Source organism: Salvelinus namaycush, chromosome 35 (genome assembly GCF_016432855.1).
Source record: "Salvelinus namaycush isolate Seneca chromosome 35, SaNama_1.0, whole genome shotgun sequence".
Lineage (NCBI taxonomy): Eukaryota > Metazoa > Chordata > Actinopteri > Salmoniformes > Salmonidae > Salvelinus > Salvelinus namaycush.
The window spans coordinates 24,540,287-24,563,694 of NC_052341.1; the positions used below are offsets into that span (position 1 = coordinate 24,540,287).

A 23,408-nucleotide genomic window follows, 5' to 3' on the forward strand; every position below is an offset into this window, starting at 1 on the left:
CAATAATGTCGGAACCCACTGTATGTATAAGAGCATCTGGGTGTGTGGACCCTACTCTGTTACTACAAAGTTCAGAGGTAACTGAAATCAAAACCCACACAGGAGCTGGAGCCGGAGGAGGCTCCACGATCTTTCATCGCGAAGGAAGAGTGGCTGGTCCAGGCTAACGGAACCTCTGCCCAGGCAGCAGGAGAGGAGTTACAGCTGGCTAGAGAGGCACGAGATGGAGGAGGATGAAATCGTCTCACCTGGCTCCCTATCAGACGTTTTCAAATTCTAAAGTAGGTTTAGAAGTTCTGAAAAAGTGGCTTTTTGAATAGTTGTACCCATTTGAAATTGGCTGTACAATACTGAGATTAATACAGGTGCGCTGTCATTGATACTAAACATTTTCCTTTTCTCTGCACCACAATGCAATGGTGTGCATGTTGATATTTTCGCTCAAATATATCTCCCTTTCTCTTGTCCTGTCCAGTTCCCAGTCCAGACCTGAGCTTCCAGCCAGATGAGCACCTGGAAGTGCATGTGTCAACATCAGAGAACCCCACCACTTCTGGATCCAGATTCTGGGGCTGGACCAACTTACTGCCGAGATGAGCCACTTCTACAGCAAAGGAACCCGGCAGGTCAGTCATACCTTGCTTGTGTTCTATAGACACCAAACAGACAAATGGATTGAAACAGGGAGGGACTATTTGGTATTTTCCTATAAATGCGCTCATTTTTGTTGCTAAATGTTTTCTGTTGCTACATGTTGTATGTTGCTAAATATTTTCTTTTGCTAAATGTTTTCCGTTGTGTGCCCTAATGAACATGACTTTCTAGATTCCATCTACAATGAACCACTGAAATAGAATGGTGTCTAGAGCTGACTCTATTATTTTATTCTCCATTACAGAGAAACACAATATGTTTCTATAGTGTTGAACTTTAGTGTTGAGCCCTATGTGTGACGTCTCCAGGAGCAGCGAGTGGAGATCTTCATGGTGGGGGACATTGTGGCTGCTCCGTACCGGGACTATAGCACCTGGAACAGGGCGAGGGTCCTGGGGGTTATGTGCTCTGGTTTGGTGGACCTCGACTATGTCGACTTTGGAGACAATACAGAACAACCCAGGGACAGTCTACGGTTTATGAGGTGAGAGGTCAGGGTTATGAGGTTAGGGCTCTGAAATAAATCATTTTGTTTCCAAGAAAGAGCTGGACAATACATTCCAGCACTCCTCGTTGTATTGCAAACGTGATAAATAATAGATGAAAGCTGTTACTCTAATAGCTGTTAGCTATTTGGCTAATGGTTTGTCTTTTCTTCTCTCATACCCCTTTTAGGAGTGACTTCCTCAGCCTACCATTCCAGGCCATTGAGTGCAGCTTAGCTGGAGTCAACCCAGCAGGCAGGTGTGGAGAGAAGAAGTCCTTTGACCGCCTGACATATGTTGCTTAGTGGAGACCCCTGCTGGCCAAACTGTGCAGCTACACCCACTCTGGCCCAGTGTACTGTACAGCTCTACGACAACACAGAGGGCAAGATCAGTACTAAACTGGACTGGGGTGGAAAATGGCACTGTATGTCTCGCCTATCTCTCTCTCTCTGGAAGATGCCTTGTCATTTGTCTCTTACCGTGATCTCTCCCTTTGTGTGTGACTGGTCTCTCGTTCTCCCTCTGTCAGATTGTGGATCTAGGAGAGGAGCTGGTGAGTCTTGGCCATGCTGTGCCTAGCCAGGATAATTGGAACGGTAGGGGCGACAGGGACGACCCCGGATCACCACAGAGGATGTTGGTAAGAGCACAAGGCAGAGGAGAGGGACAATGAATTAGAGTGATTTAGAGATACAAATGTAAAGTATGTAACTATATCAGGGTTTCCGTTAGCTGGTAATAGACGGCTTTTGAATGATATATTTTGTTTGTTGAAAAACCAATAAATAAAATTAGGTTTGTGCAGATTTATACAATATTACCACGTTCAGAATAAGACTGATATGAGGTAATAATAATTAATGGATGACTAATACGATAACGATATGTTCTGATATTCTTGAGTTTATTTTGGGAAACGGTAACTCATTAAACAAACTTTTTCTGTGGTGCCCCAAGATTGCTAATTAGTTCATTGTTACATGATTAATTTAACCATCGTATTAATTAAACATAGTTAATTGATTTGATAAAATAATCATCATCACATTAATGATATTCACATTATGTACAAAATAAGTTACAGATAACGCGAAAAACATACACAATAGCACAATTGGTTACAGGATCGTAAAATGGTAGCCATCTCAATCGGCGCCAAAATCAGACCATATCCGTAGAGGCAATTATTTTATATTAACTTTCTTTCATTTTCCAGTAGCCAAAGGCACAATCCTAGTCATATTAGCTACCCATGCTAGTTGTTGATAATCCTAGTCATATTAGCTACCCATGCTAGTTGTTGAATATTAGATCTCCCCTCTTTCAAATTTTTGAAAGGATACTTTCATCTTGGTCACATGATATCCGTCACATGAAACCGCTCACATGTGCAGTGCGCTTTTGACAGTGGTGTTTTCCTGCAAATTGAATTATTGTGCGCATTGCTGCCCTTATAATGTCATGAAATAGTACACTGAACAGGAATATAAACACAACATGCAACAATTTCTAATATTTTTACGAGTTACAGTTCATATAAGGAAATCAGTCAGTTGAAATACATTGGATTTCATATGAATACAGATATGCTTTTGTTGGCCACAGATACCTTAAAAAAAGGTAAGGGCATGGATCAGAAAACCAGTCAGTATCTGGTGTGACCACCATTTGCCTCATGCAGCGCGACACATCTCCTTCGCATAGAGTTGATCAGGCTGTTGATTGCGGCCTGTGGAATGTTGTCCGACTCCTCTTCAATGGCTGTGCGAAGTTGCTGGATATTGGCGGGAACTGGAACACACTGTCGTACACGTCGATCCAGAACATCCCAAACATGCTCAGTGGGTGACATGTCTGGTGAGATTGCAGGTCAATAACTGGGATATTTTCAGCTTCCAGGAATTGTGTACAGATCCTTGCGACATGGGGTCGTGCATTATCATGCTGAAACATGAGGTGATGGTGGCGGATGAATGGCACGACAATGGGCCTCAGGATCTCGTCACGGTATCTGTGTGCATTCAAATTGCCATCGAAAAAATGCAATTGTGTTCGTTGTCCGTAGTTTATTGCTACCCATACCATAACCCCACCACCCCCATGGGACACTGTTCACAACGTTGACATCAGCAAACCGCTCACCCACACGACGAAGCCGTACACGTTATCTGCCATCTGCCCGGTACAGTTGAACCTGGGATTCATCCGTGAAGAGCACACTTCTCCAGCGTGCCAGTGGCCATCGAAGGTGGGAATTTGCCCACTGACCCTGGTGTTTGTACAGAACTTCTTTGATTGTGCAAACCCACAGTTTAGTCCAGGTGGCTGGACAGCTGGACAACAAATTTGTTCCCAACATTTTAGAGAAACAAGGTTTTTGTGTGTATGAAACATGTTGCGTATATATTTTTGTTCAGTATAGTTTATCAACATTTTTAAGCTAAACGTTCTGATCAGTTGCATCAGACATTGCTTTTTCACTTTTTTAATGTAGCCTAGGCCTACTGGTTGAATGAATTTGGGATCTATCCTCCCACAACTGTCCCAGAGTCTGTTTGGAATACGATAATAGAATAGGTCAACTTTTCTACTATGGGGGATAGTAGATTGAAAGGCTGGGTATTTTGCTGTTCGTTACTCGTCTTGTTGGCTGAGGAAAAGTAAATGTGGACAGTTATTGTAACATCTTCAAAGTGCGCATCAGAATTCATTAAGAAGGACCGCACATCGTTGCTTCCTCAACTTGCATGTTCTGTGAAGATTAATTACCATAAACTAAATGTGATTTCTGTCATTCTGAGCACCATGGGTGGATGCCCTAATCAGGTTACACACACAATGCATATGGGTCTGGTAAATTTGTAAAATGTCTGGTAAATTAAAATGCTGCCGGTCAAATGTCCGGCGCCACATTTTCCTAACAGAAACCCTGAACTATATATGACTTAAAACTGTGTCTGTGTTCCGTTAGGATGATGTGACGGAAGCCTGTCCTGCATCAGCTTATCAGGTGGGTTTACACTGAGAAGGCTTACATTCAGTAGCTAAGAAATGTACTAATTGTTTTGAAATGGATGAATGGATTATGTTCTACCTGAATGTGTGAAATCACTTACTTTCATTTTCTGTTTCAATGCATTTTCCACATTTATGCTTTATTGAACATTACATTAATATTAAACACAGTTGTCCCCAGGTGTTTTCTCTCTTTCGCTGTCTGACCAACTCCTTTTGGCGGCACATGTCTTGATTAAAGTACAGGCCCTCATAATGGAGAGTGGGTGTCAGAACTGGCCACAACATCATCTCTGTTCCCATTGTCTTCAGGTTCTTTGAGGCCTCTGGAGCTGCAGCGGGCTGACGTTGAAGACAGCCCCTCCTCTCCCCAGACCACCAGGTCCCAGGTCAGCGCTTTCACACGCTCAACCGAACCACCAACCTCTACAGCATCTCGGTGCCCCAGCTGCCGCTCACACACACTTACTTTAATGTATTATTATTTTATTTTATGGAATATTAAATCATACAATCTACTTGCAGTGAAGCCGCACAACATCTACATCACATTCACTCATCTATCAGACTCCCGTCCAGAGCGACCCACAGAAGCAACCAGGGTCAACACCCTGCTCAAGGGCACGTCGACAGATCTCCCACAAGATCAAAAACGGGGACCCGAACCAGTGACCTATCAGCCACCGGCCCAAGCTCCCAACCGCCAGGCTACCAGCCCTCCAAAATGTAATCATTCCATTCCCCAGCCACCCCCAAGACCGCCCATCCCCCCAAGCCCCCGTCACCCAATGCACCAACAACCAAAAAAATAAACAAAAGAGAAAAAAGACAAAGACAAAGAAAAACAATAGACATCAAGGACAACAAAAATCATAACAGCAGGGCCAACTGAATATGTTTGAGTGCATGTATGGCACTATTTACCTGTGTGTGTCCATGTATGTGCACATGTGTGCATTTGAATGAGAGTGTGTGTATATGCATGTGTACAAACACATGCACGGCATCAGCCTCAGACAAACCGGCATTAGCTATAAAAATGCTGCACCTCAGTTTCATTCAAATATACTTTTTGTTATGTTTTATTTTGACTTTATTTAATTTTTTAAATACTTTTATCTTTGACAGTCATTCTATCCCCGCCCAGCAACTCCACTCCCTCTTGTCTCCAATTCCACATCCCAACCCTCAGCCCCTCCCACCTATCTCTGCTGGCCACCCTCTTCGGATTTCTACGCACCATATATCTTTCAACTATGCTGTGATGTTTAACATACAATTTCAATCTATCTAATCGAATCCACAGATTGCGAGTTGAAGATAAATACTTTTACTAAGAGTATTAGTATATTATTAATTGACTGACCCGGTCTCTCCAGATCTCCCAACAGTAGTATTTCTAGGGTCAATTTTAGATCAATGTTCTGCATTTTTATCCATTCCTGAACCTGAGACCAGAAACAGGCTACCTGAGGGCAATACCAAAATAAATGGTCTATTGATTCTGCATCCTCACAACATTATCTGCAGAGCTTCGATGATTGAATGCCCCAAATATTCAACTTTTTGTTGGTGGCAAGAATTCTATATAATCATTTTTGCTGAAATTCTTGAATCTTGCATTGTTTTATATATCAACTCATACACCCTGTACCATGGAATTGGTACATCAAAAATCTATTTTGTTATCTGTATGGCACAGCTGTCAACATCCTGGTCCTCAAATGAAACTGGTATACTTTCCTGTTTATGAATATTTTTATTCCTCTGCCATTTTTGATCCTTTATATTGGGCAGACAGACCAGTTCCCTGTACCTCTTCCCGCTGCCACCTGCGTCATCCATTTTTGGGGTAATGCTGTAATCACTTGGTTTTAATCTTGGATTGAGCAGACCTTCCCATACAATTCTGCTACCTCCATGAAAGACAACTCTACCATTCCAATTTACAATATCATTTAAAATCAAAATACAGTTTTCAATAAATACAGGTATTTTATTAACCAGGTTTTATCAATAGGTGCCCTTCTTTGCGAGTTATTGGAAAACCTCACTGGTCTTTGTGGTTGAATCTGTGTTTGAAATTCACTGCGCGACAGAGGGACCTTACAGATAATTGTATTTTGTGGGGTACAGAGATGAGGTAGTCGTTCAAAAGTCATGTTAACCACTATTATTGCACACAGAGTGAGTCCATGCAACTTATGTGACTTGTTAAGCAACTTTTTACTCATGAACTTATTTAGGCTTGCCATAACAATGGGGTTGAATATGACATTTCAGCTTTTAATTTTATATTAATTTGTGTATAGGCCAGTGACACAAAATCTAAATGTAATCCATTTTAAATTCAGGCTGTAACACAACAAAATTCAGAAAAAGTCTAGGGGTGTGAATACTTTCTGAAGGCACTGTAGGTAATTGTGGCTAATGTTTGGATTGTGTTGTTTGGTTTTCACTTATTTTCTATCTGTATGGAAATGCAAATGTAAGCCTCTGTAATATTGTGCTTCACATGTTTATGTTGTGAGAAAGAATTAAGAGTTAAGGGTTTTCTGATTTTATTTCAAAGTACATTACAAATTCCTTTTAAATTATCTTGAATCTGAACCTTTTGCCAGTTTACTTTGATCCTTTTACTTTTATGATCAAAGATTGTGGTAATTTAGTAATCCATTAACTGGAAGGAGGGTAACCCATTTACATGACATGAGGGATGGTCTGTTTTGTTTTCTACAACTCTCGTTCAACTCTGACCAATCACAGCAAAGTGGGTTAAATTCGCGCGTGCGCTTTTGATACATTGTGTTTTTGTTGATATCCTGATATTTTTAGGCTCCGAGTTTAGCTTTCTGAAGCTAATAAACCTCCCCTTCTTTGGGGGGTTTTACTATTATAGCCAATTGAGACAATAATAAAATACCATAGCTAGCTATATGAAGGGCTGATGGAGAACACAAGGAATTTGGTGAGTTCATTTCCCCGATATGGTCCGTCCGCTTCCGACTTGTTGTGTAGCTAGCTACGTTAGCTAGCTCGCTAACGTCGTTAGTTGGCTAACATTAGCTAGCTAGCGCTCCCCCTTCGTTGTTATCAGATTGTAGTAAGAACAGCTGATTGAATCACCAAACATGCTAGATAATATCCATTAGCCCTGATGTGAAAATAAATATACGGATGCTTTGTGCGTTTTTTACACGATAAAGGTCTACTTGTTTATTGAAAAATGTATTGCAAGCGGTCTTGTAACTAGTCAACGTTAGCTAGATAGGTCTGTCTAGCTAACTAACGCTATGGTAGAACTGGAATAACAGATATGCTAAGGCCTCAGCTCTCACATTCATTCTACACAAGTCGGTTAGTTACTTAGCCAGCTAAGTGTGCTAACTAGAACATTATAAATAGCTAGCCAGTAACGTAGTGCGAAACAGATAATAGGGAAATCATTTTACAGTAACGTTACTGTCATATGCAGAAGAGGAAGTGGTCAATAAATGCATACTCTGAGACGGCTTTGTAGTTGTATAGGAAGGTAACTGCTATTATATATGCTAACTATGTGGCTAAGACTCAGTCATTGCTCAGTAAAATGTTATATCATACTATTAACGTTAGCTCTATTGGTATGGATGTTGTTTCTCATCTCATTGATTCCGGTAGCCATGTACATATGCATAGCCATGTAACTATCTGTATCTGTCACATATCAGTGCGACTGTTGTATCACATTGTTTACCATACCCAGTTTCCAAGTATACCAGTTTAAGTCAATATTCTATTATGACTATGCCATAATAAAACATGCGATTACGAAAGTTATAATGACTTACTTTTTGAAAGAAAAACCAAAGTCGTAATAACGAATGATAGCTCTCTTAGTCTAGCTCTCCACAAAAATCTAGCACAACATTATAGACTCACTCCCTCTCTCTGCTCCTTCCAGGCTGAGCGCACCCCGCGTTCGGAGCGTAAGCGTCAGGACTCTTTCGGTATGTTTGATGGGTACGACAGCTGCAGTGAGGAGAGCACCAGTAGCTCCAGCTCAGAGGACAGTGAGGACGAGGTGCCATCCATCCCTGCCAGCCTGCCCATCATTAAGAACAATGGACAGGTTTACACCTATCCCGACGGCAAGGCCGGCATGGGTCAGTACGGACAAATATTGATATAGAATCTGAAGATATATATCGAAATTGGTCAGGAATATCTATGGGTCAGTCATTGTCACTCTGGGGTGATCACACAAAGCAGTTGGGGATTGGTGGATGGAGCCGGTGGAAGAGATTGTGAATTAAATGGCTGCCTGTAATTGAGGTTAGACTATAGAGTGTATTGACATGTATCCCGGCCTGCAACTGAGAAGAAGAACTGATAAAAGAATACATTACTTTGAATTAATTGGAATTTCCTGCTGTATTCTGAGTTTCCTGTGAATGTTTATGTGTTGCCTCTGTTCTCCAGCCACCTGTGAGATGTGTGGGATGGTTGGAGTGCGAGACGCCTTCTACTCCAAAACAAAACGCTTCTGCAGCGTCTCCTGCTCTAGAAGTTATTCCTCCAACTCTAAAAAAGCCAGTATAATGGCTAGACTCCAGGTAAGCATGATATGCCCAACTATGTTCTGCATTTTGTTTTAGCCAGATGGTAGAATGAGAATATTTTCTTATATTTCCTTTAGAAATGCAAGAAAAGAAATCATCAGTAAAATTTGTGAACATATTTACCTATTTTCATTCTTTATTGTTATGTGCTTTTTACTCGAAGGGTAAACCACCTACGAAAAAGGCCAAGGTCTTACAGAAACAGCCTCTCATGGCGAAGTTGGCAGCTTACGCCCAGTACCAAGCAAGTCAACAACAACAAAACCTGGCTAAATCAAAAGCAGGTGAGTCCCACAGTAGACCAAACATACAGTCTCTCATATTGTTGTAATGGAGAAGAATGACCTTGAATGGAAAGTTATTTCAGTCAAAAGAATACACGTTCTCTGTATTTTCTTGACCCAGTATAGTGAACATGTGATGTTGACCTTGTTCCTTCTCCCATACAGTAGTTCCTGTTGAGTGCTTTGATTGGGGAAGATACATCTGTAGCAATAACCTGGTTGGAGCACCAGTCAGCTGCTTCAAGCACGTACGTTTAAACAATAGCCAGACATTCAAATGGTCTATTACAGATGCTAAGGTTATACATCAGTAAATCTACGCTGTTTTGATCAAAACAATTGTCCCTTGTGGTAAATAATATGAAGTCGTGTCATATTTCTCTGTGTCTTAGGTCCCTATGGGTACGTGCTGGGGAGACCTAGCTGAAGGAGTGAGGGTGGAGGTGCTCAACTCCGATACTAACCTCTCTACTAAAGTCTACTGGATAGCAGGGATTGTCAAACTTGCAGGTAAGAATACATCTAAACACATGGAGGATTTTATAAATATTGTACCTGGGGTACAATAGAAGTAGTACGTGGCTTTTTGGCACTATGATCAGACTATACTTGTATGACAAGTATAAGGTATTCCTCTTAGAAGAATGCACGGTAATGAGGTTGTAATGATGTCACGTGAAACATTCTGTTTTATCTGTTGTCTCTTTCTGTTTTGTTCTCTTCCCAAGGGTTCAAGGCTCTGCTCCGGTACGAGGGTTTTGACAACGACACCATCAGGGACTTCTGGTGTAACCTCTGTGTTCCAGAGATCCACCCCGTGGGGTGGTGCGCCTCCAGTGGGAAACCCCTCGTACCTCCCAAATGTAAACATCACTCTAATAATGATCATAGTAATACGCTTTGTTTTGAACTTGCCTTTGATAAAATAGTCACATATTCCCTAACAGAAGATGAAAAACCAGGTTGATAGACTGATGGCGGATATGTTTTCGTGTTCTCTCTCAGCGATACAGAATAAGTACTCTAACTGGAAAGCTTTTCTTGTGAAGCGACTCACTGGAGCCAAGACACTGCCACCGGACTTTGCTGCAAAGGTAAGATTTCATAATTACGAGCTGCAGAGGCAAGGATGATAGCCTAAGCACACCAGTATTTCTACTTGCACATCATCATCTGCACATCTATCACTCCAGTGTTCATTTGCTAAATTGTAATTACTTCGCTACTATGGCCTATTTATTGCCTTACCTCCTTACTCCATTTGCACACACTGTATATAGATTTTTCTATTGTGTTATTGACTGTACTTTTGTTTATCCCATGTGTAACTCTGTGTTGTTTTTTGTTGCACTGCTTTGCTTTATCTTGGCCAGGTCGCAGTTGTAAATGAGAACTTGTTCTCAACTGGCCTACCTGGTTAAATAAAGGTAAAATAAAAAATAGAGCTCTAAAAGCGCCCACTCTAAACCAGGGGTTGGAACCGGTTCAGGGAACAGAACTAAAAACTGGAAAATAATGTACATTTTTCAAAGAACAGAAACGGAACAGGGAATGAAAGTGACCTCTACTGCTCCGGTACAAAACCGTTATTTTTAAAAGCATGGAACCGGTTTATAACGTTCTTCTTTTACATACAGTGCTTTCGGGAAGTATTCAGACCCCTTGACTTTTTACACATTTTGTTAGGTTACAGCCTTATTCTAAAATTGATTTGTTTTTTCCCCTCATCAATCTACACATAATACCCCATAATGAGAAAGCAAAAACAGTTTCAGAAATTGTTGCTAATATAATGAAATATCACATTTACGTAAGTATTCAGACCCTTTACTCAGTACTTTGTTGAAGCACATTTGGCAGCGATTACAGCCTCGAGTCTTCTTGAGTATGACACTACAAGCTTGGCACACCTGTATTTGGCGAGTTTCTTCCGTTCTCTGCAGATGCTCTCATGCTCTGTCAGGTTGGATGGGGAGCGTTGCTGCACAGCTATTTTCAGGTCTCCAGAGATGTTCGATCGGGTTCAAGTCCGGACCCTGGCTGGGCCACTCCAGGTCATTTAGAGACTTGTCCCGAAGCCACTTCTGCGTTGTCTTGGCTGTGTGCTTAGCGCCGTGGTCCTGTTGGAAGTTGAACCTTCGCCCCCCCCAGTCTGAGTTCCTGAGTGCTCTGGAGCAGGTTTTCATCAAGGATCTCTCTGTACTTTGGTCCGTTGATCTTTCCCTTGATCCTGACTAGTCTCCCAGTCGCTGCCACTGACAAATGTTCCTACAACATGATGCTGACACCACCATGCTTCACTGTAGGGATGGTGCCAGGTTTCTTCCAGAAGTGATGGCATTCAGGCCAAGGAGTTCAATCTTGGTTTCATCAGATCAGAGAATCTTGTTTCTCATGGTCTGTAAGTCTTTAGGTGCCTTTTGGCAAACTCTAAGCGGGCTGTCATGTGCCTTTTACTAAGGAGTGGCTTCCGTCTGGTCACTACCATAAAGGCCTGATTGGTGGAGTGCTGCAGAGATGGTTGTCCTTTCTCCACAGAGAAACTCTAGAGCTCTGTCAGTGACCATCAAGTTCTTGGTCACCTCCCTGACCAAGGCCCTCCTCCCCCGATTGCTCAGTTTGGCCGGGCAGCCAGCTCTAGGAAGAGTCTTGGTGGTTCCAAACTTCTTCCATTTAAGAATGATGGAGGCCACTGTGTTCTTGGGGACCTTTAATGCTGCAGAATTATTTTGCCACCCTTCCCCAGACCTGTGCCTAGACACAATCCTGTCTCGGAGCTCTATAGACAATTCCTTCGACCGCATGGCTTGGTTTTTGCTCTGATGTGCACTGTCAACTGTGGGACCTTATATAGCCAGGTGTGTGCCTTTCCTAATCATGTCCAATCAATCGAATTTACCACAGGTGGACTCCAATCAAGTTGTAGAAACATCTCAATGATGATCAATGGAAACAGGATGCACCTGGGCTCAATTTCGAGTCTCATAGCAAAGGGTCTGAATACTTATGTAGATAAGGTATCTGTTTTTTTTATTTGTAATAAATTAGCAAAAATGTCAAACCTTTTTTCACTTTGTCATTATGGGTTATTGTGTGTAGATTGCTGAGGATTTTTGAACAATGAATACTTTCCGAAGGCACTGTATTTCCAGTCCCACAAAAAAATAAAAAATAAGGGCTTATGGCCTACTGACATACCAAGTGTGATTCACAAGATAAGGGGACAGGGATGTTTTATTAGAGAAGAACAGATTAACTTTTTCAATGCTAGTTAAGGATACTATAGTTATCACATTTCACATTGGATTTATTAGCTACAAAAAGGTAATACGTGTTTTTAGTTCTGGTGCCGCTCTGCACACACAAGCTTGTTAGATAGCTCTGGTCCAGTGTTAAACCTACTCCGTTCAAAGGACTTTGAAAGTTCCTCCATAGAAGCCGCTCCTCCGTAGATGGGCTATATTCTGTGGTCCTAATTCGGGTAATGCATGTCATAACAAGATTCCCAGCGCTTCAAGCCAAGCCTCCTCCTCCGCTCTCTCCCCAACCGCACAATTTCAGTCGTATCTCATACCCTACACTTGTCTGTCCATTACGTATGTTAACAACTAGCTTGCCCGCTCCATAGCAAGCTGCTCTATCCGCATTGATTGGTGTAGTAATTTAATGAGCTAAATGTAAAAAAAACAAAAAACAGTCAATTTTCACAGGTTAAAGGGAACAGAAAAGAACGATATTTGTTTTGAACTGGTTCAGAAATTTATTTTGCTGGTCGGAACAGTGGGGGAAAAAATGTGTGGTTCTGTTCAGAACGAAATAGTTAAAAAAATATTTTTGTTTCCAGTCCCTGCAATAAACACCTTCCATTCCCCCCTCTCTAACCAGGTCCATGAGAACATGCAGTTCCCTTTTAAGAAGCTGATGCGAGTGGAGGTGGTGGATAAGACGCACCTGTGCCGAACTCGGGTGGCTCTGGTGGAGCAGGTGATCGGGGGAAGGCTGAGGCTCGTCTACGAGGAGAGCGCCGACGACTTCTGGTGTCACATGTACTCCCCGCTCATACACGCCATCGGATGGTCCCGGAGCATCGGACACCGCTTCAAACGATCCGGTCAGTCAAGTTAGTTGGTTTGGGTAGTTAAGTTGTCAGTGAGTTAGTTAGTTGGTTACTCCAATGTGTTTGTTTTCTGGCTCTGATGGCAATGATTGTTTTCCAGATGTGTCAAAGAAAATCGATGGTCAGATGGACGCCCCCACCCCGCTGTTTGCCAAGGTAATGTAAAACGCCAAGTGGAGTTACAGTGGCCCAAGTCTTTGTGCCTCTGTGGTTTCTATTGATATTTTCCTATGTATGGATCCGGAATGAAGGATGTGTCTGTGATGTCTCCTTAGGTGAAGGATGTGGACCAGAGTGGTGAATGGTTCAAGGACGGGATGAAACTAGAGGCCATCGACCCTCTAAACCTCTCAGCTATATGTGTAGCCACTGTAAGAAAGGTAACTGTCTCACCCCTCAGCTATATGTGTAGCCACTGTAAGAAAGGTAACTGTCTCACCCCTCAGCTATATGTGTAGCCACTGTAAGAAAGGTAACTGTCTCACCCCTCAGCTATATGTGTAGCCACTGTAAGAAAGGTAACTGTCTCACCCCTCAGCTATATGTGTAGCCACTGTAAGAAAGGTAACTGTCTCACCCCTCAGCTATATGTGTAGCCACTGTAAGAAAGGTAACTGTCTCACCCCTCAGCTATATGTGTAGCCACTGTAAGAAAGGTAACTGTCTCACCCCTCAGCTATATGTGTAGCCACTGTAAGAAAGGTAACTGTCTCACCCCTCAGCTATATGTGTAGCCACTGTAAGAAAGGTAACTGTCTCACCGCTCAGCTATATGTGTAGCCACTGTAAGAAAGGTAACTGTCTCACCGCTCAGCTATATGTGTAGCCACTGTAAGAAAGTTATGGCAACAGTTTGGATTGTTACCAATGGAAAACTTTCATATAGGGCAAATTCAAGGGGCAATTAGCCCAATCATACTTCTCCACTGTTGGTACCCCTGGATTGGGGATTCCATGTTCTTATTTTCAGTCCCCTGTAACCTGTTCAGGTGTTCCGTTGTATACATCTTGTCTTGATGTTTGCTGTCTGTTTCAGGTGTTGAGTTGTATACATCTTGTCTTGATGTTTGCTGTCTGTTTCAGGTGTTGAGTTGTATATATATTCTGTTAATGTTTGCTGTCTGTTTCAGGTGTTGAGTTGTATTCATCTTGTCTTGATGTTTAATTTTGTCTCAGGTGTTGGCAGACGGGTACCTCATGATCGCCATCGATGGGTCGGAGGCAGCTGATGGCTCAGACTGGTTTTGCTACCACTCCACTTCTCCCTCCATCTTCCCTGCTGGCTTCTGTGGAATCAACAACATTGAACTCACGCCCCCTAGAGGTACATTTCTATAGCCCCATTTCCTTTCACAGACTACAACTACTTCACTCCGATTTAATTTTTTCATTCAACCATTGTTTATTTGATTAAGGATAGTCTCATTTAGATAAAAACTATTGGGACAAAGAGATACTAAGGTAGTTTTCCTTCCTCTTCCTTTCCTTCTCTCTGGCCTCTATGGTCGGGGGTTATATGTTAACCCAGCCTTACCACTGACTTTGCCCCACAGGGTACACTAAACTGCCATTTAAATGGTTTGACTACCTCAGAGAAGCGAGTTCAATAGCCGCTCCTGTGAAGCTCTTTAACAAGGTAGGACTGATTCCTGACATCGTGGATTTGTTGTTTTATTGTTTCGCCCGGTCCTGTAGTTCTGTGTAAATGACAAAGCGATGCAACATGCGTTTTGTTCTTCTATGATCACATGAAATATACAAATGAAAAATATATGTTGATAGGTTTCGCTTGTGTACATTGGATATTACAAGTATTCACCCCCCCCTGGATTTTTTCCACATTTTGTTGCATCACAAAGTGAGATTAAATTATATGTAATTGTGATTTTCTGTCATTGATCTTCACAAAATACTCCATAATGTCAAAGTGAAAAGAACATTCCACACATTTTCACAAATTAATAAAAACAAAAATACTAGAATATAGTCGTTTTGTAAGTATTCACCCATTTGTTTAGGCAAGCCTAAATTAGTTCAGGAGTAAAATGTGGTTAAACAAATCACATAAGTTACATGGACTCAGTTTGTGTGAAATAATAGGCATGACATTATTTCAACTACAAAAGACCAGGGAGCTTTTCGGAAGTCTCAAAAGAAGGGCAGTGATTGGTAGATGGGTAACAATAGCAAATCAGACATTGAATGTCACTTTAAGCATGGTCAAGTTAATAATTCTGCTGTGGATGATGTATTAAACCACTCAGACACAGTTGTTCTTCTGAACTGAGGTGCAGGACAGGAAGGAAACTGCTCAGGGATGTCACCATGAGGCCATTGGTGATTTTAAAACAGCTACAGAGTTCAATGGCTGTAATAGGAGGAAACTGATGAGGATCAAAAACATTGTGACGCTGCAATAATGACCAAAAAGACAAGGAGTATAAAAAATATACTGAATATGCATCCTGTATGCAACAAGGCACTAAAGCAATACTGCAAAAAACCAAAACGGCAAAGGAATAAACTTTTTGGCCGAAATGCTAAGCCTTCGGTTTGGGGCAAATCCAACACATCACTAAAGGCCTCATTTTTTTGCATGGTGGTGACTGTATCATGGTATGGGTATGCTTGATATCAGCAAAGACTGGGGAGTTTTTCCGGTTAAAAAGAAACAGGATGTAGCTAAGCACAGCTAAAATCCTTGAGGAAACCTGCTTCAGTCTGCTTTACACCAGACACTGGAAGAGGAATTCACATTTCAGCAGGACAATAACCTAAAACACAATTCCAAATCTACACTGGAGTTGCTTACCATGAAGACAGTGAATGTTCCTGAGGAGCCAAGTTACAGTTGTGGCTTAAATCTGCTTGAGAATCTATGGCGAGACTTGAAAATCACTGTCTAGCCATGATTCCCAACACCTTGACAGAGCTTGGAAGAATTTTGAAAAGAATAATGAGCAAGTGTTAAACTATCCGGGTGTGGAAATCTCATAGAGGGCGATTTCCACCTTAGTTAAGCGAGCCTAAATGGAATGTAGATCCCTTAATGCACTTTTCTCTCTCCGCGTATTCTGACCTTGAACTTAAGCATGAGAATAGCATGCTATTCACCCTCTATTCGTTTGGGGTGGATATCAAATAAATGAAGGTGTGGCGGAGGTGTGTCTACAGATGCGCCGTATTCTGACCTTGACTTCATTTTCTAATATTTCCACCATCTTTATGCACAAGGAAACCATGAATAAGGTCTAGCGAACCTACCAGTTCCAAGTGAGGAAAAAACATCGACTTAATTTTTCTTGATAGAAGTAACACCATTCTCCATGCACTGTAATGTACAACCTGATAAGAGCTGTTGATAAGAGCTAGGTTAAATGATGAATCAGTTTGGATAAGGAATTGTAAAAAATATTTGACCTTATAATCGCTGGAGACACGTGAAACCAGTCACATGGCAGCAAACTGAAGCATATCAACATATCTTTCCCGCTGTAAAGTTGATGAAATACTGTGCCATTATGTACAATTTAAATTGTACAGCCTTTTAACTTGCAGCCAGGGATGTGCACTCTCGAATGTCTTAATTACAGGCTACCACGACATTCTCTATTTCCTGTTTCTATCATGTTAAAAATGTGTCACTATCAGTATTGACCATCGGTAGACCTAAAAACCACATATATTCAACTGCCAATTTACTGTTGGTTCCCTTCAGTTTGTATAGCCTACATTATCATTCCATTTAATTACATTGTTTCGTTTACTTTCATTTGCTTCCTCTGTAAACATCGTCACGGCTGTGTGATTTATTGCTGAGGATCATTAGTAACCGTTGATAATATAAGAAAAAAGACATGTAGGCTAATTAAATCGGAGCGCAGGCCAAGCCGTAACAGTGTGGCATAATACTTGGCCGTGTCATCACACAGTTCCATGGTTAGTGCCGACAATAAAAGAGGAGGGTATAGCCTAACATTGTACACTATTCTCCCTATTATAATTTGACGTAGACTAATCTTCCAACATTACCATGAGTTGAAGAACTCAATGCGGCAATTTTCTGAATGAGTGAAACCGTTTTTTTTATTCTTTCGTGTGTAAAGTCTCTCCAAACTAGTTTTTTTTAATGATTCATAAATACTTTCCTAAACTTAAATCATCTGAAATAACCTTAAAAATGAAATGTAGCCGAATGTGCATATATTTAGATGGCTTTCTTTCATCGATCCCTAATATTCTGAGCCTGTTTTCTCTATATATTCTAGTCTGTCGACAAAAGGTACAACGTATTTAACGGGATGTCTTAAGATAAATGTACTGAAAACCCTATTGAATGAAAACTCCACGAGGAAATCTGTTGGCCAGCAAGTGGGAGGGATTTCAGCGGTTCTATGAAGTTTATTCAGAGCGTGCAAGGTAGCCACACCTGCAGAGCATGTTACGTGACTGAATAATGTAAGTCTGAATACCAAATACTGAGAAGTCTGTAGGAAAGGCATAAATTCCTAGGTCTTTGTAACACAATAAAATGTGAAGAAATCCAAGGGGGGTGAATACTTACGATACCCACTGTACATCTTTGTTGTAAGAAAATGCTTCAAAATTGTCATGGAAAAAGAAAGGAAAAAACACTGGATTGAGCATTTAACCTAAAAATATCTCTCCTCTTTGCCTCCGCTATCTTGTTGCCCCTGCCCAGGATGTTCCAAACCACGGGTTCCGCCAGGGCATGAAGCTGGAGGCCGTGGACCTGATGGATCCCCGGCTGGTGTGTGTTGCCACAGTGACTCGGATCGTCCACCGCCTGTTGCGCATCCACTTTGACGGCTGGGAGGATGAGTATGACCAATGGGTGGACTGCCAATCACCTGACCTCTACCCTGTGGGCTGGTGTCAGCTGACCGGCTACCAGCTACAGCCCCCCGCCGCACAGAGTGAGATCAAGCACTATAGTTCTACCCAAATATAACACACTAACATGCTCAGACATAAACCAACCTCTACCCTTAGGTTCTCGTTGATGGATTGGATTAGGTTCCAGTGATATGTTGCCAATTACTCGATAACATTCAATTGGAGTCCCAAATAGGGTTTAGTATTTTCCTTCCCCGGAAAATTGCAAACACACCTGGGGCATCCCGGTGTCCCTGTTCAAACCAGAAATGCTATTTATTCTCTAGAGTCTAGGGGGGGGGGGGTCTTTAGTACCAAATCCCACAGAAACGCATTGAATAACACATTCATAAATGGCAAAAGAGACAGTCCAAAAATAGATCATAAGGTTTTGAAGTGTCTGTCCTATATCTAGGAGATATAAAGCCCAGGAAATATTTTAGTATTTTTTTTGACACATTTAACCCCTTTTTCTGGGGGTAGGCACAAAACTCCATACTTCCATTCATTTTTTTTTTCCTTTTTAAGTACCGATTACCTTCAGATGAGTCCCATGACACTTGTGGGGGTCGTAGAGCAAAACGGAGAACACCATCATGTTCATGAGAATCTCCCCTTTCCACGCCGATTTTCCGGATGTCTCGTGATCTGACAAACACCGCTGTAGCTCAGCCGCCGTAGGCGGATGCGGTGGATTGAGACGCAGCTCTTGCAAAAAAAAACATGTCTCTAGCTTAAAAGAGCATGTAATAAGAGCATGTGATAAGAGCATGTAATACCAGTGAAAAAATCTGACCTGATAATACCACTGTAAATGGAGAAATAAATACACATGAATATGATGGTGTCAAGATGTACTGTATTTGTTGCCATTTAATAACTCAAAATTTCTCTGTCACCGCCCTATTTCGTTGATGAAGCACTGTTGGCCGACTGGTAAAATATTATAAGGTTACCTTTGACTGAAATATGTCAGACAGCTTGTTTGTCCTTTTCTCTCCCCTTGCACTTGGCTATCAGGGGGAATTTGGGAGGGTTGTGGCTGTTTTTACTTAATGCTAACCGACTTATTGTGGCGACTTTGTCACAGGGAATATATATGATTCTTCGCTGAACAAACGAATAAGCAAGTAGAGGAGATTCAACACTATGGATAGCGCAGTGGTTGATCAATTTCCTGCTAATCTGACTAGTAAGCCCGATGTGTTTCCGCTTTTTAAGTTTAACATCATGGAACAATGTTGTAAATGTCTATTTCGGACCCAGTGTAGCTGCTGTTTTGTTAACAGTGAGTAGACTAGCACATGTTGAACCTCTGCCAGTGCCACACAGCTAGTTTGGAGATTGTTTGTGAATGTAAGATGGAGATTTTCTACTGTAATGAGAGGTCGCATGTAACCTACACATGATAGTCAGCAATTCAATTTATAAAAACCAAGTGTTTCTTTAATTGGGGACTTTATATTGAGTAAATATGGTAGGCTGCTAGCGTTGTGATGCCTGGTTTGATTTATGAACGAAGCCAGAGAGTAGGTATGTCCGTTTCATGGAGCTATTTGGACGTGCATATTTAATATTTTTGCATTAGTTAGCCATATCATTTGTATATTATTGGTCCACGGTACCTTTCATTTTCTTTCTCAGGAAACAGGAAGGAGCTAGGTCGGGAAATCTCGGGATACCGGTTACCGGAATTACACCCTAGTCCCGAACTAATAGGCAGAAATGTACCTTTGTGTCAGTAAAACAATAGGCAACTGTTTCTTTACTGCTAATTTATGTAATTTCAGTGGCCAGAGAAATCCCACCTGCTGTACCTAAGCAGAAAAAGAAAGCTCAACAGTACAAAGGCCAAAAGAAAAGTGAGTTATCACTTCTTTCCTCTTTTCCTCCTTCCGTTGGTCCACACTCTGGTGGGGTCAATCTATCTACCCTTTCTCTTATTGGTTCGTTTTTTTCTTGTCTGTTCCTTGGGTTCTGATTGGTTGGCATGAGTCACATGAAAGGAAACTGTGGTACTCGGGGTAAAAGCCAAAGAGGTGGGGAAGATGCTTGTAACACCAGGTGTGACGGTCCAAACACAGCTTGTTTCACACCTCAGGGAGTGGTTTAGCAGGGATATGTGCAGACACGTGGTCACACACACCACCAACGCTAGCTGATTTACTTGAGTCTGGCTTACCTGGTATCTTACCTGGGGTGTATTCAGATTATGTAAGGTTCTAGAAAGTTTCATAATGGAACAGAGATCATTCTCTGAACCGTTTGAAAGGTTTTGCAACAAAACAATTCATTGGGGCCTGGTGATTGGTGTTTTGAAATATTATATGAAAGGACTTGGAATATGTACATGTTATGTAATCTCATTAAAGCATGGAGTTATCTAGGCCTTTGCCTAATACACACAATATTATCTATGATGAATAAATGAATGCATTTACTAGATTTTTCAAAATACATATAAAGCAACACTGTGCAACCAAACATTCAAATCTATACTGTTGGGAGCGCTAGCATCCTGAAAACACCCCTGGTAGCTTACCTGAGTCTGACTTGGTGTCTAGAGCGGAAGATTCCGGTTGGTCGACGGCCCTTCAGTCAGGCAGGCAGGAGGAGGAGCCTATCAGGGGAGGAAGAAGAGCAGAGTCCGCCCCCTTACTCCAGCCAGGGCCCCACTATGGTCCCCCGGCCCCGCACCCACCACCACCACCACACCCACAAACCAGGTAACACACTAACAATGAATAACAACTGAGACCTCTACACAGACAGAGGGCAGTAACAGGGGCCAGTCCTCATCCACTCTAGGTCCTGACCTTCATGTGTGATCGCTGTGTGTCGGATGCAACTGCAGGAAAGAAAAATCTATTTGATCTATTTCTGTGTCATGTTATTGAAGTGGAAGTATTAATGTGGAAAATGTAATTTTCTCCTCCCACCTCATAATGTGTACTAGGTGAGCAAAAGTGGTAATATGATTTACTGTGTATGTCTGTTCGTATTACAGGAACTGCAGGCTCAGATGGAAGGCTAGGTATTAAGTCAGCTGTTCCTGTGTTGCAAAGGGTTTTGTGAATAAAAATTGTTTTGCTGTTTTGTTCTCTTGGAGTTGAAAAATGAATGCCCTGTCTTGTTATGCTGGAAAGAGTTTTGCCTATAATTTTGAGATTCATCTAACCCTCAATTTGGCTAACGCTCTCTCCCCCTCTCTCTCCTGCTCTCCAGAGTCTCTGTTGCGTCTGAAGGAGGAGCCGGCTGAGGTGGATGAGTTCACCTTCTCCCAGGGCATCTCAGATCAGGAGAGCAACGGCTCGGGCAGCTACTACATCAAACAGGAGCCCTGATGATCCGGGGGACAGGGGCCTCGGGCTAGGCCTGGGAGGCCAGGGGGAAGCCGGGTAGGACAGGCCAATGGGAACCTCCTACATCCCCCCCAACTAGGATAAGACATCTTTAAACCAAGACGAGAACAACAGGGCAGGGAGCATGGAGTGCTCTAAAAAAAAACATATCCAGAGAAGCCAGCTTCTTCCACCCCAATCAGGAGAGAATGCTACTGGAGTACAAAACACTGAGTGACTTCACGCCTTGAAACCCCAACCCTCACCCCACAAATTAAGCTACTTGGGGCTCCCCAAAACCACCGAGGGGCGAGAACCCTTCTGAGCAGCTACAGCCTCAAACCCTGGCGCTCTGATAGACAGTCACTCATTCACTGAGACAGACATACCATATGAACAAGGCTAACGGGTAACTGGACACTTCCCAAAGCCACCGGCCCGGAAGAGGCCTCTTATGATACCTGGACAATCTGATTTAAAATCCCAATTCCCTGGATGATTGGATACGACTGTGGCTCTCTCTCTTCCTCCATAAATGCATCTATCTAGGGGGCATTGGAGCCTCTCATTTGGGTAGTCTCTCTCCCCCTACCTGCCAGGCAGGATCTCTGACTCAAAACTTGGGGCCCAAACACACAGTCACCTGGACTAACTGTGACAGATATTTCTGAGCCAGGTCTTGGTTTATTTCTTTCAGGTAAGAAGGCTAGCCGCACATGGCGGGATTTAATTTCACACGGTCTTGAGAGGGAGGGAACAAGTTGTATAAAGCAAGATGATTATTATTATTTTTCAAAAATGTTGCCAGGTGGACTTGCTTTGATTTGTTAATAGTACTTGAAGTTTTCAGTTGATATTTGTAAAGTTTCTGTTTTTTGTTTGTTTTTGCCCTTTTAAATTGGAGGGTTGTTGTTATTTTGACTTAAACGCTGATTTGTTATCAACCTCTCTTTTGGGGGGGAGATACCGTCGGAGTGGTGTAGATATTATGAGGATACATATTCATAGATGTGACTATTCAATATAGAACTATATAGATATTAAGAATTGTGATTTGACGAGAGTGGGTTTTGAAAAGGTGTTGTATAAATCCGAAACCTTGCTGGTGTGATAGGACTGACACTCTCAAACTAGATGGTGTTTATGTCTTAATAGGGTAACTTGCGTACTACTTAGTATTGGCTATGCATACTAGGTAGCGCTAATGTGTCTATTGGGATACACTAGATAAACACTGTCACAGATTGCACTACAGGAACAAACAACCAGTCTCTTTGGGTTGTTGGAACCAGCCTTTACCATGTCAGCAGCTTTAGAATAGAAGGACCGGACTTAGCTAATGTTTGCATCTGTTTTTTTAAGTACAGGATACTACTCCAGAAACAAAGCTAAACCATGATATACTCTTTATTTTACTCTACCATAATGTCATAACCTATTTTCCTCGAAGAAAACAAGTGTAAACTTAGTAAGTCTGGCCCTAAAAGACAGAAATGATTTTAGTAATCAAGCAAAGTTGAATCCTAAAATGACGTTGTAAAGCAGGCTGAAAAACAATGTAGACGACATTTCATGGATGACTTCCGAGATATGCAAAACCGGTAATTTTATTTCAGTGGTGTTTTTCCTCCTGTGTATGGGTAGTTCTTTATTTCAGAGCCATATTGATGCGTACTGGTTAAGTATTCAACCGAGCCACTGGATAACAACTTTATTGTTGGTATTAATGTCTTTTATTAAACACTGCTTTGTTGATAGTCTGTAAGTGTACGTTCATAAAACCAATGGGATCAGAGTGGAGTAGGCTATAGCAGGAGAACCTTTCCCATTGGCTTCTTTATTCACCAGTTAGAGATCATACATTTTTATAAGATTCCTGATTGGTTGGAGATCCTCCTGAATCTGCTTGTGTGTTGCAGCTGGTACTGAGTGGTGACGTATCTGTATCTAGACTTCCTTTCTATCTTTGTACTACCTCCTGGTGAGCTTGGCAGTCAAATAGAGACAGGGTT

At 41.9% G+C, this 23,408-nt stretch overlaps 1 protein-coding gene across 1 annotated transcript; it reads left to right on the forward strand.

Moving 5' to 3' along the window:
* The first annotated feature begins 6,975 nt into the window (after positions 1-6,975).
* LOC120029728 (MBT domain-containing protein 1-like) lies at positions 6,976-23,149 on the forward strand. The gene is made up of 17 exons (XM_038974998.1): positions 6,976-7,125; positions 8,101-8,302; positions 8,619-8,752; positions 8,922-9,042; positions 9,208-9,290; positions 9,435-9,552; positions 9,771-9,905; positions 10,048-10,136; positions 12,928-13,153; positions 13,260-13,315; positions 13,435-13,539; positions 14,336-14,483; positions 14,713-14,795; positions 17,862-18,096; positions 19,846-19,917; positions 20,620-20,781; positions 21,281-23,149. Exons 1-17 carry the CDS (start codon positions 7,105-7,107, stop codon positions 21,397-21,399), a joined length of 2,109 nt encoding a protein of 702 aa, XP_038830926.1. The 5' UTR covers positions 6,976-7,104; the 3' UTR covers positions 21,400-23,149.
* Positions 23,150-23,408: the final 259 nt, after the last annotated feature.

What these genes read in the sequence shown, in the direction of transcription:
- LOC120029728 (XM_038974998.1), top strand. Translation starts at nt 7,105, where the DNA reads ATGGAGAACACAAGGAATTTG. An exon ending in GTATAATGGCTAGACTCCAG is followed by an intron (nt 8,753 to 8,921) that starts GTAAGCATGATA and finishes TTTTACTCGAAG; the next exon opens with GGTAAACCACCTACGAAAAA. An exon ending in GTACAAAGGCCAAAAGAAAA is followed by an intron (nt 19,918 to 20,619) that starts GTGAGTTATCAC and finishes CTTGGTGTCTAG; the next exon opens with AGCGGAAGATTCCGGTTGGT.